The 16,031-nt window shown below is 42.1% G+C and overlaps 1 protein-coding gene across 6 annotated transcripts in view; it reads left to right on the top strand.

The window, feature by feature from the left end:
- Nucleotides 1-16,031, top strand: part of ccdc66 (coiled-coil domain containing 66) — a 39,410-nt gene that overhangs the window by 14,626 nt on the left and 8,753 nt on the right. For 5 of the 6 annotated variants that reach the window (XM_034083395.2, XM_034083399.2, XM_034083398.2 and 2 more), the window contains exons 12-18: nt 5,554-5,638; nt 5,757-5,915; nt 6,038-6,113; nt 6,912-6,995; nt 7,449-7,674; nt 12,640-12,844; nt 13,032-13,084. In XM_034083395.2, coding sequence (XP_033939286.1) covers nt 5,554-5,638; nt 5,757-5,915; nt 6,038-6,113; nt 6,912-6,995; nt 7,449-7,674; nt 12,640-12,844; nt 13,032-13,084 — 888 coding nt within the window. The remainder of the gene's footprint in view (nt 1-5,553; nt 5,639-5,756; nt 5,916-6,037; nt 6,114-6,911; nt 6,996-7,448; nt 7,675-12,639; nt 12,845-13,031; nt 13,085-16,031) is intronic. The other variant, XM_034083397.2, reaches the window with a different exon arrangement.

The raw sequence follows: 16,031 nt of genomic DNA on the forward strand, positions 1-16,031 counted from the left end.
CTTCAGCAGACTGGACTACTGCAATGGTGTCTTCACAGGTCTCACTAAAAAATCTATTAGAAAGCTGCAGCTGATTCAGAACGCTGCTGCTCGAGTCCTCACTGACACTAAGAAAGTGGATCACATCACTCCTCTTCTGAAGTCTATACACTGGCTTCCTGTGTGTCAAAGAATAGATTTAAAAAATACTGCTGCTGGTTTACAAAGCTTTGAATGGTTTAGGCCCAAAATACATTTCTGATCTACTGCTAAATTATGAACCATCCAGATCTTCAGGGACTGGTCAGCTTTCTGTCCCCAGAGTCAGAACTAAACATGGTAAAGCAGCGTTCAGTTATTATGCTCCAAATATCTGGAACAAACTCCCAGAAACCTGCAGGTCCGCTGCAACTCTTACTACTTTTAAATCCAGGCTGAAGACTTTTCTTTTTGTCGCTGCTTTTAATTGAAACTGAGCCGTTGTGTTCATCAGTAAAGTGGAACTTCTGTGTGAACTATTCATATCTTAAACTGCACTGTAACTTTTTATTCATGTAATTTTTATTCATGTACTTTTTATTCATGTATTTTTTCTTTTAATGTTTCTTTTATTATCTTTTTTTTTTAAATGCCTTTGTCTGAATGTCTTTCATTTTTGTAAAGCACCTTGAATTGCCTTGTGTTGAAAGGTGCTATATAAATAAACTTGCCTTGCCTTGAAGAGAAAACACAGCTACTTTGAGTTCTGCAATAGTAATTGGCTTTTATAGTTCTTTTGCAACAGACTGTTCAATAGGGAGAATGACCAACTCATCAAAACAATTATCAAAATTGGGAGAAGTAGGACCATGATCTGACGAGTACAGGGACATATACAATTTCTTAAATTCCTTGTTTATTTCCAGAGGTTCAGTAGTTACACCAGAATCTGTTTGGATTTGATGAGATGATGATGCCTGGCATAACTGGTGTGCTAGCAATTTGCTAGCCTTGTCACCATGTTCGTAATACCTGGATCTCGTTTGGAGCAGAAGTTCGGTCGTATGATCTGTCATAAGGACATCAAACTGTGCCTGAACGGATATACCTCTGGGGATCAGGACGTAGCATACATATTATCCAGTTGAGATATGCGTTGTGTCAGATAAGTCCGTTTTTGTTTTCTCATTTTGTTCTCATATCCTGCAAACGAGATAATCTCCCCCCTAATATATGCCTTTTAATGCCTCCCACAACACAGAGGCTGAAACATCAGGTGTTTTGTTTAGACTCAAAAAATATATCTATTTGCTGTGAAACAAATCCAACAAAATCTTCAATTGAGAGTAAGCGTGTATTAAGACGCCATGGCCACGTGTAGTAGTACGGTTTTTAAAATGTATATTCACAGATATCGGAGGGTGATCAGATATGACAATGGCATCATATTTACATGCGGATACAGAAGGCAGTAATCTGTAATCAACCAGGAAAAAATCAATGCGGGTAAAAGTATGATGAACATGCGGGAACAAAAATTGTTTCCCTTTTTATAAGGGTTAAAAAAGCGCCAGGCGTCGGAGACTTTCATCAAAGACTGAATTACGCTGGCCGACCTGGAAGGCATACAGACCTTGGCGGAAGAGCGATCCAAGCGGGGATTAAGCCATCAGTTAAAGTCTCGACCTAATATTAAGAAGTGTGAAGACATATCAGGAATTATTAAGAAATGACGTTTAAAAAAGGCATCATCATCACAATTGGGAGCATAAACATTAACTAAAGCCACGCGGTCGCGGGTGTTATGAATCTGGCCAGTAACTATGACGAATCTGCCATTAGAATCAGAAATGATTGTTGAGTGAACAAAGGGAACAGATTTATGTAACAGAATTCCTGCACCCCTTGCTTTGCCCCCAGATGAAGAATGGTAAATCTGACCTACCCATCCCCTCTTTAATTTCTAATGATCATTAACCTTAAGATGAGTTTCTTGTAGAAAGGTTACGTGGGCACCCAAGTGGTGGAGATGGTGTAAAACCTTGCTACGTAAATCTAATGTCGCCCCCATCAGACAGTACTGTTAAATTAGGCTGGGTCATAACTGGGAAGTGGGAGTGTCACATAAAGACAAAAGTGGCGTTCTGTAGCAGCACTGCAAATAGAAGTACAAATAAAGATATATCTGAAAAAACAAACAAAAAACAACAAAACACATAAATGCACACATACAGTGGGGCAAACAAGTATTTAGTCAGCCACCAATTGTGCAAGTTCTCCCACTTAAAAAGATGAGAGAGGCCTGTAATTTTCATCCTAGGTTTACCTCAACTATGGAGATGGGTCTGGCTGCAGACCGCAGCAAGGAGGCGGATCCTATAGGGGCGTTTCCTATAGGGGCGTTTCCTAACTTTTTTTATCCAATAGCAACTTAAGGGATTCCAGCTGCTTTTATAAATCCTCGCAGAAGAAGTCATTCGTTCTAGTGATGGGAATTCCGGCTCTTCTTGGTGAGCCGGATCATTTGGCTCACCAAGAAGAGCCGGCTCTTTCGGCTCCCAAAGGGCTCTTCAGTTTACCACATATTATACCTTTTAATTAAATCAAATGTAGCCCTGTTTTGACTAATGATTTATATGTGTACACATATATCACTTAAATTATTCAAGACATCCTTTGTACTAAAGTATTCAAAAGTTAAAATTACATGTTTAATATAAATTATTTGCTGTGGCCAATTGTTTTCATTGCATTTACAGACCCGTGTAACTCTCTGATACCACCCAATGAATGCATTGACTTGCTTGTAGAACCACGCTACACAAAACAGATAGCAACACCTATAAAAACTATTTTAAAAAAGGGGCTACTGTATCAACCTATATAAAGTATATAAATATAGTTGTTCTCCCTGCAGGAGAGGGGAGCGTGCTTTGAGATCAACTGCTAGGCTGCAGCGGGGAGAAGAGGGGGACAAAAAGAGATCTCCGTCCTCCGTGTTTTATTCTTATAGAAGTAAGAAGAGAAGTAATGGGGCAGAAACCCTCCTTTTTACGCAGCGGTCCAGACATAGACATCATAGCTACGGCGACACATATTCAGTTGCCAGTTACTTTTGGCATTAGGGCAGGGATATCTTTCAAGGTTTGACATCATGAATTGTGCTACTTTTAAAGCAAGCAACGATGTTTTCAAATCTGTAATCAAAAAGCTCCTCAAAAACACTATAGAAGCAGTTCCTGCCGTTGTTACGTTAGTTCAAACAGTAACAACGGACTATTTTTCTTAGCGGATGCATGTCCATTTAAATCAATACAAAAAACTATTTTTTAAATCAATAAAATCTTTTTCTAAATCCATAAAAGCATTTCAATTATTGGGAGTCATGTCGTTACTTTGTTGAGAATGTGGCCATGTGTAATAAGCGGGATAATGTCCACATTGCACATTTCATAATGTGCCTTCATGCCGATCTAGATCCCTCCGCAAAAACAAAACAAAAAACCGGCTCGTTCGCGGGCGAGAGCCGGCTCCCGTCGTTCACTATAGGAAACGCCCCTAGAGGATCCGCCCCTATAGGATCCGCCTCCTTGCTGCGGTCTGCAGCCAGACTCTATTGCAACTATGAGAGACAAAATGAGAAAAAAAATCCAGAAAATCACTGTCTGATTTGTAAAGAATTTATTTGCTAATTATGGTGGAAAATAAGTATTTGGTCAATAACAAAAGTTCATCTCAATACTTTGTTATATACCCTTTGTTGGCAATGACAGAGGTCAAACATTTTCTGTAAGTCTTCACAAGGTTTTCACACACTGTTGCTGATATTTTGGCCCATTCCTCCATGCAGATCTCCTCTAGAGCAGTGATGTTTTGGGGCTGTCGCTGGGCAACACAGACTTTCAACTCCCTACAAAAATGTTCTATGGGGTTGAGATCTGGAGACTGGCTAGGCCACTCCAGGACCTTGAAATGCTTCTTACGAAGCCACTCCTTCGTTGCCCGGGCGGTGTGTTTGGGATCATTGTCATGGTGAAAGACCCAGCCACGTTTCATCTTCAATGCCCTTGCTGATGGAAGGAGGTTGTCACTCAAAATCTCACGATACATGGCCCCATTAATTCTTTCCTTTACACGGATCAGTCGTCCTGGTCCCTTTGCAGAAAAACAGCCCCAAAGCATGATGTTTCCACACCCATGTTTCACAGTAGGTATGGTGTTCTTTGGATGCAACTCAGCATTCTTTCTCCTCCAAACACGTCTAGTTGTGTTTTTACCAAAAAGTTCTATTTTGGTTTCATCTGACCATATGACATTCTCCCAATCCTCTTCTGGATCATCTAAATGCTCTCTTGCAATCTTCAGACGGGCCTGGACATGTACTGGCTTAAGCAGGGGGACACGTCTGGCACTGCAGGATTTGAGTCCCTGGCGGCGTAGTGTGTTACTGATGGTAGCCTTTGTTACTTTGGTCCCAGCTCTCTGCAGGTCATTGACTAGGTCCCCCCGTGTGGTTCTGGGATTTTTGCTCACCGTTCTTGTGATCATTTTGACCCCACGGGGTGAGATCTTACGTGGAGCCCCAGATCGAGGGAGATTATCAGTGGTCTTGTATGTCTTCCATTTTCTAATAATAGCTCCCACAGTTGATTTCTTCACACCAAGCTGCTTACCTATTGCAGATTCAGTCTTCCCAGCCTGGTGCAGGTCTACAATTTTGTTTCTGGTGTCCTTTGACAGCTCTTTGGTCTTGGCCATAGTGGAGTTTGGAGTGTGACTGTTTGAGGTTGTGGACAGGTGTCTTTTATACTGATAACGAGTTCAAAGAGGTGCCATTAATACAGTTAACGAGTGGAGGACAGAGGAGGCTCTTAAAGAAGAAGTTACAGGTCTGTGAGAGCCAGAAATCTTGTTTGTTTGTAGGTGACCAAATACTTATTTTACCGAGGAATTTACCAATGAATTCATTAAAAATCCTACAATGTGATTTCCTGGATTCTTTACCTCCATTCTGTCTCTCATAGTTGAAGTCTACCTAGGATGAAAATTACAGGCCTCTCTCATCTTTTTAAGTGGGAGAACTTGCACAATTGGTGGCTGACTAAATACTTTTTTGCCCCACTGTATATACCCCTTCCCAAATGCATTTAAAGAGCCATTCAGGAAAAAAACTGATTTCCAATTTCTGCACATTTTTAACTTCATAAACATACTTACATTGGCATTAAGCAAAACCTGGAAACTTTGTAACCTATTTCCTTAGTCGTCTTATGTGACTCTTCTTTAAAACACAACTTTTTGCCAAAGTTTAAACTTTTATTTAATTTGGGTATTTTTTGAGTCTGGACTTGGCTCTGGGTTTCATAGCCAACACTTTAGATTTACTATTGGCTAAATGTAAGATTCATTTGTCCCCTCGTGGTTTTTCAGGCTTTGAATGAATGTTCCCATTCACGACACGAGCCTTAAATATCTAAATGGCTCAGTTGTTCTCGCAAGACTCATCATACAACGACTGTATTTGAGTTTCTAAACAAATTGCAGATTTATATCCAGGTATATAAATGAGTCAATGTTCTCTCCTATTTTGTCCAGCCATCTGAGGACCATGACCGCCCTGCTGGATCCCACCCAGATAGAAGAGAGAGAGAAGAGGAGGCTCAAACAGCTGGATCAGCAGGTAGGAGGAGGAGGAGGAGGAGGAGGAGGAGGAGGAGGAGGAGGAGGAGACAGGATGGAGTACAGCAAGGTATTTTTTTGCTGGCACTGTGAACAGTGTCACACGTCTCCTCCCACAGCGAGCGATTGAGGCCCAGGTGGAGGAGCGACGGCGGCAGAAGGAACAAGAGGAGACGAGGAGAAGAGAGGAAGAGAAAGAGGACGAGAGGAGGGTGGCGCTAGAGAGGGAGATGCTGGAGAGACAGTACGAGATCGACACACAGAGGGAGAAGCAGAAGGTTGGGACACAAACTATGCACACATTTTCTCCACACTGTATTATTTCTATGTTGTAATTATAATTATAGTGTGTGTGTGTGTGTGTGTGTGTGTGTGTGTATGCGCGCGTGTGTGTGTGCAGTCGACCAACCTGGCAGAGCAGCTAGAGAAAGATGACGATGACAAGAAGAGCCAGCAAGACATGCAGGAGCCGAGCGGTGAGTAGAGCTTGTGCAATATTAAAAAGTGTTTTGCACTTTGAGAGACTGATTTCACACCTGACCTGTTTGGTACACGGATCATTTACTTTAAAAAGTACCGGTACATTATGAAAGCGATAATATGCAGCAGTCATTAATGAAAAAAGGCTCCCGATGCGAAGCAGCACTGATGGAGTAACTGTCAAAGTCTGTAAAAACCAGGGGGCGCTGCCTGGATCTAGTATCATGTAGAGCTTAGCCCAGCCCGACAATTGTACATTTGAATAAATAAAATAAAAATAAATATATATATAATAATATATATATATATAACCCTAACACTGTGAGAGCCCATCCCGTGTTCCTGTTAGTGTTTACTTCCTGTTTGTCTTCTTTTTGTGATTTCACTGACCTCCAGTGCTCTGTCTCTTAACCTCTTTCGTTCTCTAGTTCTGTTTTTCTTTCCTTTACTGGGGACATCATGAATCCAAAGTGTTGTGCTCTCCACAAATATGAAAATGAATATTCAAATAGTACTCCATGGTGTTTTCCGATGGAGAAAACTAATGTTTGTTGTCAACAGCCGATGTTACATTTACTTCACTACTTTTTGCTGATTGATGCGAAATAGTCCGGCAGTCTGTTAGCGAGAATTTACAATCTTTTGGATTTCCAAATTGACTAATCAGAATCCAGCATTCAATTAAGCAATGTAATAATGTACATTATTGATGCTGTAACTGTTCTTTGGTATGGCCCAATTAACTGGTGTGAAAAAATGTGTGTGTGTAATTAGTACTTGCTTGTGTGTTTCAGCAGTAAATAGGCAGAGCGAGTGTTTGGAGAGGGAAGAGGTCAGCAGTTCAGCCTCCCCATACAGAGACACTGCTGTACAGACAGGTAACTCAACTTAACTCCTACAACTATTACTGTTATTATTACGGCTTGTGCTGTAACCGCTACTAAAACAACTATTGGTAGTACTTCTGGAGAATCAGAGCAACGGGAGTAATACAGCAGTTGCTCTACTGCACCAGTGTGATGAAGAGAGAGCTGAGCCAGAAGGCAAAGCTCTCAATCTACCAGTCCATCTTGGTTCCTAGGGAGGTGTTCTAGACCGAGCACCAGGTGGAGAGATTTTATCTCCACGCTGGCCTGGGAGAACCATGGAATCCCCCAGTCAGAGCTGGTTTAATGTACTTTGTTACAGCCAAACTTGCTGTTGAATTCTTCACATATTTTAATGCTCATTATTTTGTCAGAAAACATCAAATAGGGATTTGATCACAGCTCACAAACATATTTCCATAAAATCCTAAAATCCCCCCCCCCCCTCTTATGTTCTGTGTGTAGAAGCAGCTGCCACAGTTCAGACTCCTGACGTCGCTGCACAGTACCAGCCCCCCCCCCCTGCTTCATCTGTGGCTCTTCCAAACAGCAGGACCCGAGCAATGACAACCGGCAAGGAGAACATCTGTCTACCTGAGGGAGGAGGAGGAGGAGGAGACCCGTATGAGGCGTTTGCCAGAACAGACAGGAGCAGGAGGGACAAGAGGAGGCCGGAGTGGAACACACAGAGGTGAGAATAGTTTTTAGATTGAAGCTACACCTGAAACGAGACAATAATGTATACTGTTTCATAAGTGTTGAAATACAAGGATCAGAATACATTTATTGGTGAGTAGATTTTTACATACAAGGAATTAGCTTTTGTGTATAATACATAAACATGACATCAAATCAAGATTTAAAAAAAAATATATATTATTAAAAAGTATTCTAAATGTTTTATAGGAATAGCTTAAAGGTGGGGTATGTAATTTATTTCAGAAACACTTTTTGTTATATTCCATGGAATGCTTTTAACATCCCGATAGCAATGAATATATTAAATGCTTTGACAACAAATACATACAAAAATGTCATCTGTGGAAGCCGTGGCGCTGTAAAAAGCATGCTGTGCTGTTCACACATTGTACATTTAATTGTTCAAATGGATATATTGATTTAAGAGTCTCAGTACCATTTTATTTCCAAAGAAAAACAGTGTGTGCACAGCACGATCAAATCACTTAAAGACCTTGTGCCCCATTGCGCCATCTAGTGCTAAAACAAACAACAAAAATATAGAAATGGACACAACAATGTGTTGGGAGTCGGGAGGGCTGATAATTTATTCCGGCAAATTACTCTGACCTACTAATTGACCTAACAGAAGTTATTGAGTCTATGTAAGTTTACTGCTTGGCTCAGATCCACCAACGTCAGCAAGATCTCACCTCTATTAACTCCTGAAGAACCAGGTTCAATTAACTGCTGTTTCAATTCAGACAACTCTCTTAAATCTGTTTAAGCGATCCCGAAGGATTTTGATATCAGTAATGAGGTGTGGCCCTACCTAAGTGTGTGTGGCAGTGTGCATTTCTTACCTTTCAAGCAGGAGAGGAGAGCGCTATGTCTTTAAATTGTCCCAATCCAAAAGGTGGGATCAGTTTATTTGAAGAATAATGTTCCACACTTGTACAGGGTTTTTACCTTCTCTCGTTACAACATTACAATCATACTAAGAATATCATGCTGTGGTCATTTTATAATCTGAAACCTTAATTCATAGTTTAGACATTAAAGTCTTCCGACATAATCCAAAGGAATCTCCTCACGGATCGCCGGGGCTAACATTCACACCTATAGCCTGACAACATTCAGAGGCAGCTCCTCAAAAATGGTCCGTAAGAATGAACAGTTTTAAACTTTCATCCAACAATTCACTCAGCATTCAATAAACAGAAATGTAAGCAATATTTACCAAGTTTGAGAGAACCTTACCGAGGCGAAAAAACAGCTCTGAAGCTTTCCCTCTCTCACCCAGTGTTTTTATGCTGAAAACAGGACAGAAACCCTAAGACACACCTTCCCATGCTTGTGTAAAAAGTTCAGGACCTCTAGTGTGCAGGACTGGAAAATATTATTCTCGGCCATGACATAACCGCCTTTTTGGGGCCTCAGAATATTTCTCCAACAAGTCAGGAGCCCCCCTCCCTGTGTACTGCTGTTAGGGAAGAGGGAAGAAACGGTCTCCTCTCTCTTATCGGACACCCATAAACCATTATAGGCCTTACACTCAACTTAACAAACCACTTGTGTTTTGTTTATACTGTAAATATAGAAAATCATAAAATATGAAGCATTTTCATTGTGGGTTTATACAAGAATATAATTGATTATATTTGATTATAACTAACTTTCGTTTGAAGTACTCAACCTAATATGGAGATCTCAACAAATGCTATTCAATCATTTATTTATGTACCTATTCATTTATGTGTTAGTTGTTTTGTTGAATAAGAAGTGTTGTTCATCCGGACATTACTGAATTAGCGGTTTTATTTAAGTGAATATTTGTAGGCCTAAAACATCAACAAAATGTATTTATAGAGGACAGATTATGCTCATTTTCAGGTGGATATGTGACATGTCTCCTTGCTTTAATGTTCAAAAAGCTCTTTATTTTTCTCATACTGCCTGTGCTGCAGCACCTCTTTTCACCCTCTGTCTGAAACCAGAGCCCAGTCTGCTCTGATTGGTTGGCTGGTTGTGATTGGTCAGCCGCTTAGAGATGTCCCGCCCCTTAGCCTATTACACACGATTAGTTGGAGCTCTAGAGCAGTGCTTCTCAAACTTTTGTCAGTAATGTACCCCCTTTGAAACATTTTCTCAGCCAAGTACCCCCTGACCGACCCCGAACATGTTTGATAGAAAAAGCCTATATAAATAATTACAATATAGTGATGTCCTATCAGTGTGTGATTTATTAACTCCTTCATGCACGAATTACAACAAACTAAGGATATTTTCATCTTTATGCATGAAAAAAAAGAACATAACGACATTTTTAAAAAACAAATATTTAAGTAATATATGTTGAACAAACCAATTAACAAAATGATATATTATGCAAAAACTATAAAATACAATACACAAATATTATAATAAAATCCACTGTGGTGCCTGATGTGTAACCTACCATCCGAAACCCCATGAATATACAAGAAAACAGCATTAAATTAGCAGTCTCTAATGTAGTGACCGCAATGCATGAAAAGCTTCTTTTTTTTTTAAACGTTGTAACTGAAAAAAAAGTGCAATTATAAACAAACTGTAATAACACTGCAATGACACTATTTAGGAGTTTTAGGTCCTCAGCGATCGTGTACGGCTTTTTGGCTTTAGCGATGAGCAGTGACACCGCATACGATGCCTCAGTGCTTTGGCTGATGCTGTGAAAGCTTTTCGCATAATCTTTTGCGAGGATCTGTACTCAGCGAGTTTTCTCTTGAAAAACTCCGGTGGCTTACCAACATGACACAGGTGTTTGATGCTGAGATGTCTCTGGAGGTGCGCTGGTTTCATCGAGCTGTTGGCTAGTTTCTCCCCACAGAAAAAACACAATGCCTGGGGCGGGTTACCGTTTGTTGACGTGAATCCCATCAAAGCATACGCCTCCTGATATTGACGGCTCAATTTTGGCTCTCTTTTTTTCTCCGTTGTCCGCGTTCCCTGCTGTAGTGCTGCTACGTTTTTAACCACGATTCTATTTCAATGTCTATTTGTTATAATCAGGGCTGCACATAACTGGTGCGCATGCGCACCTCCGCCAAAAAAAGAGCACCGGCTCATTTGAAAAAAGGCGCATTTGCGTACCAAAAGTGAGAGAGAGGGAGAGGGAGAGAGAGAAGGGAGAAGAGAGGAGAGAGAAAGATATTTGCGAGTTGCATATCAACTCAGGGCCGGCCCGTAGCACTGGCTAGATGTTCGCCTAGGGCGCCAGATCTGTGGAGGCGCTGCGCTGACAGCTCTGGGAGAAAAAAATAAATGTTTTGACCGTTGGTGCTCATCCTAATTTTCGGCCTTGATGTAACAACATTCATAATTAAGTAAATGTAACACCCTTTTCATCCCGGTTACACTTTTCATTTTCCCTGTACGATGGGCGCTGTAAGTGATGAAAATGGGGGATGTTGGCTTATCTGGCACCCGCAGCTCACAGCCAAAGTGCGAGTGAGCGTGGGAGCGAGCGAGGGAGAAAGGAAGGGCGCACCGCCCGGTACCGGCGCTGTTGTTATTAGCATCTGGTGCTAGCTGCTCTAACGGATGTAAGAAGATGTTTCTACAATAATGTGGAGGGAGAGTCCTCTCCAGTCAGACTGAGAGGCTGATAACTACAGCTCAGTGAGGTAAAGGACTCTTGAGTGTTTAGATAGTTCACTTTAGTCTAAGTTATCTCAGTGGGTCTCAAACGTTTTGATCACAATTTATGTAAACACATATTTCCAAGGCACTCATTAGGCCTAATTATTGGGATAAACAGGTTTGAAATCATTCCAATGCATACTATAGGACAGTAAACCAAAAACATCCTATAAAACTGGAGAGATAAAAAAAAATGCATAAATAAATGTTAACTATAAAATAAGATATGAATGAACAACACAAATAAAATAAGTTACATTAATTTGTTATTGGCTATGGTAGGTTATTGGTTATGTTCACATACTTATTTGATTACATCCACTTGTCTAAGAGGACAATAGAGACTTTCGACCCAAAACCAGCTGTTGACTTGTGGATGCAAGCAGACTCAACCAGAGAGAAAGTAGTAGGCCTACATCATCAGCTATGTCTGACAGAGAGGAAGACAGTGAGGAGAACAGTCAGGAGGGTAGTGATGACAGCTTGTAGGATTACTGGTCGTGCCAATGTTGTCTTGTGTTCACCTCTGCATGTGTGTTCAGTGCCGTGTGTCTGACTCTGGCAAATGAAGTCAAGACCCCCTCAAAAGTTACGGTTTATTTCATTTTAAGGATGAGCACCAAGCAACATCTGCAGGTGCTCCTTTGAGAACCAGGGCAAAAAAGTTATGTGCACCCCTGGTTATAATCTAATATTGCAACTGGCTTCCCGCTCGGCGGGTTTCCGGGCTAGAGCCTGATTTAGCTCTGGTTATTCCTGTTTCCACCGCAGTGGAGCCGGCTCTCAGTACCGAAACCCGGTTCTTAGCTGGCCCCACTCGGCTGCCCGGTAATAACCAATACTTCAAGCTTACGTCGGAGGGGGGCGAAATTAACCTGAGCAATAACAGCTAATGGCGAGTACGGCAAGTTGTAACAAGCAGTAGCGCAGAACAAAGTGACTAGAACGTGACCACACACTTATAAAAACTGAGAACAACCAGTTAAGCACCAGAAAAGCACAAGAACGGATCTTGAACCCTTGGTGGTTCTAGGAATATTTTATATAAAATATTTTTTTTTAATTAACCTTTTTTTTTATCTCACGTACCCCCTGCAGTACCCTAACTTACCCCCAGGGGTCCGTGTACCCCCATTTGATCTTCTTTAATCAACCCTTCAATGTTAAAAATCAGGAATGTAGAGATCCAAAATCAATCCCACAACCTCCATATTGTCTTAAAAAATAAATACCTCACACCCTGTCAGTATTTATTTGCTCAGACCCCCCCTCTTTACCTGTTGCTGGTCCTTAGGCCCAGCCGGCAGTTTGTCCCCGCGTCGGAGCGCTACCCAGCGGCTCTGCAGAGGAACAGGCAAGAGAGCCGGCAGAGGAGGCAGGCTGAGCTCCTCGCTCTGCAGGAGAGGACCTGCCTGTCCAGGGCCGACCCTCCTCCTCAGCAGCGGGAGCTTTCTGTCCCCTCCAACCCCACACAAACCAGAACCAGTCCCACCAGGAAGGTAGGGAACTCCCTGATACTGTAAACCTTCACAGTGAATTCTGAAAAGCTGCTTTTGTTTTAATTTAATATAACTGTTGAGGTTGATCACCTTTAGTTACTTCCCTTCTCCAAAGGAGTTCAGTTTTTCCCTGCAGGATGATGATATTATCTGTGGTTGGATATGTGTTAATGAGTGTTTGTTGCAGGTGGAGAGTGTTTCCAGAGGACTCAGCATCGCTGCAGCCGTCAGCCCTGAGAGGTGAGCAGCTCTGAGCAGATGTCTTACTGTTCAACCCCTTCCCCTGAAAAAGGAGACAATTCTACAATAGTGACATACAAAAAGCAGAACTGAAAAATGTCTCTAGTAAAGACAGGCCAGCAGTAAACCCCACAGACAGTATAAGATGAGTTGTTTGATAGAAAATATACACATTTTACATTTAAAGTAAGTCAAAATTCACAGTTCCTGCCTTATCAAATGTTAATATGCGTTTGTATAAGTCCTGTAACACACTTTTGGACTTTATTTCACAGCAACCTTTTACAATTATAAAAAATAAATAAAAATGAAATGAAAACAACCTTTACTGTTAGTAATTGTACTGCTACGAAATGCACAAACGAGCAGTTGGAACTCCTGGAAATGCAGGAAGTTATCTGTGCAGTCATGAAGAAGTTCCACAGTGTGATTACTAAACACCAGGGTTACATTACATTGCATTTAGCTGACGCTTTTATCCAAAGCGACTTACAATAAGTGCGTTCGACCAACAAAATACAAACTTGAAGAAAACAGAATCATAAAGTACATCAGGCTTCATAGAGCAAAAACATTTCAAGTGCTACTCAACTGGCTTTAGGTAAGCCAGTCCTTTATTAGTATATAAGTGCTTTGTTAATAGTTCTATCGCTCGAAGTGGAGTCGAAAGAGATGAGTTTTCAGTCTGCGCCGGAAGGTGTGTAAGCTTTCTACTGTCCTGATTTCAATGTGGAGCTCATTCCACCATTTTGGAGCCAGGATAGCAAACCCACGTGTTTCTGCTGATGGGAACTTGGGTCCCCTTCGCAGCGAGTTGCGGTCCAATAGTCCAAAATTCAGCTCCTAACGTCTATCCCTATCGTCTATTCCTTGACCTCTGAGTGAAACGTCACGGGGTTAAGGGATAGTGGATAGGATAATTCAAAAGGACTTAGGAGAAGAGACTGCGGTACTTTAGAGAATCCGAATGCACTTTCACTATCCGACGTGTTTATGATGCGCCAGCGGACGTCATGAATGTGCGTCTGCTGCTGTGGGGAAACTATGGAAACTACAGTTTTCTATACAGCGGACTACAACATGGATGTTTAATAAGAACGAGGGACGACTGTAAACTCATCTAGAGACTCTGCACCGTGCTCTGATGCTGCTGCTTTGCTTTATGAACGTGGACAACAGAGAAACATATTCTTCATGACCAAAGTTGGAATTGAAATAAAAAAGGAAAGTGAAACGTATGCTCGTCACCCTCTCCCTCCGGTCCACATTAATACAAATGATCCCAATACGTATGATTGTATGAAAAGATCTTAAAATCAATACAGATGTATTTATTATACACGTTAGTCCTTAACATCTATCATGTGTATATCACCATTCAAACATCTTTTAAAAGTCGAACAAACTCCACACAGCTCAGTAAAGACTGTGAAATGGTGACTTTATTTGATCATTTCAGTAAAAACTAATGTTCATATTTCTCTTTTTGATTATAATACTGATGAACGTTCAAAACAAAGCACTTTGGCAACTTACCACATACGTTTTAAAAAGCTTAATGATATAATTTCTCGGTCATAATCGGTTGTTTCCGTGAACGGCCGACTGTTGTGTGACGGCAAATGCTGCGGCTGCAAGGCATTGTGGGGCAGCATTTTCTCCTCTCCTTTCGTCAAGGGAGATCCAGTGGTTCCTAAGCTAAAGGAGGTTATAAAGGAGGTTTGAAACCTCCTTTCCTATCATTCTAGAGCAAGGGTACTCAAACTTTTTTGTTAAAGGTCCACTTGTGAATTTTATACAAGGTCAATGGTCCGGATCAATGCCAGCAGTTTTGGCGCGCTATGCATGTCTCCTTTGTGACGTACACAGCAGTCACAAAGGAGATTCCTCGGGTGTGGGAGCGTGGTCTGGTCGTCCAGTGAAATCTGTGGGGCAAGAGAGGGTATGGACGTGGTGCACGTATACCTGACGATGTGTGTAATTACTGTCATAGGCAAGGGCACTGGAGAAAGGACTGCTATGCACTTAGGGCTAACGCTGAGCAGGCAGGGACTAGTAGTAGTCCCAGGCCAGCAATGTTCGTGGCACCTGTCGCTGAGCAGGTGACTGGGCGGTTAGTCAGTGAGTTGAAACCACAGGGGTCTAGCCCAGAACTGAAGTCTTATTTGCCGTTCATGACTGAGGGGTTTGTTTCTTTGGTAGGGAGCGATGAGAAGGTGCATATACAAATATTACGTGACACCGGTGCATTTGACTCGTTTATTTTAGCGTCTGCTTTGCCGTTTTCAGAGGACACGTACATGGGGTTGTTTGTTCCGGTGCTGGGAATGGGGTTGAATGTTATGCAGGTCCCCCTCCATAAAATGATGCTGTTTTCAGATCTGTTTCAGGGTGAAGTAGCGGTTGGCGTGCGGCCGGCTCTGCCCATAAAAGGGGTCACGATGATCCTGGGTAACGACATTGCGGGTAGTCGGGTGTGGGCTGATGGGGCACCGCCTGCTATCATGGCGCCAGTATTAAGCCAGACAAGAGCGAAACGGAGTACCCTGACGTATTTGCAGCATGCGCCGTGACACGGGCTATGAGACGTGAGCAGGCGGGGAACATGAGCTGAGCTGAAATCAATGAGGCCTCAATGAGGCATGATGTGTCTCGAGATTCCCTGGTCGGTTTCTCACAGTGAGCTGGGGAAGGCACAGTGTGCTGATGCGTCTCTAAAAGGTCTGAGGGAGAGTGTTCTGCCTGGTGGGGAGGTGAGAAATCATGCTCAGGGGTACTTTTTCCAGAATAATGTCCTGATGAGAAAGTGGGTTCCTCAGTTGAAGCACTTCGTTGGTGAGCCGGTTTACCAGGTTGTGGTGCCTTCCGGGTTCCGTGCCTTGGTGTTGCGGATGTCCCACGATGAAGCGGGCCATTTGGGTGTCAGGAAGACGTATGATCGGATCCT

Source organism: Pseudochaenichthys georgianus, chromosome 5 (genome assembly GCF_902827115.2).
Source record: "Pseudochaenichthys georgianus chromosome 5, fPseGeo1.2, whole genome shotgun sequence".
NCBI classification, from domain to species: domain Eukaryota; kingdom Metazoa; phylum Chordata; class Actinopteri; order Perciformes; family Channichthyidae; genus Pseudochaenichthys; species Pseudochaenichthys georgianus.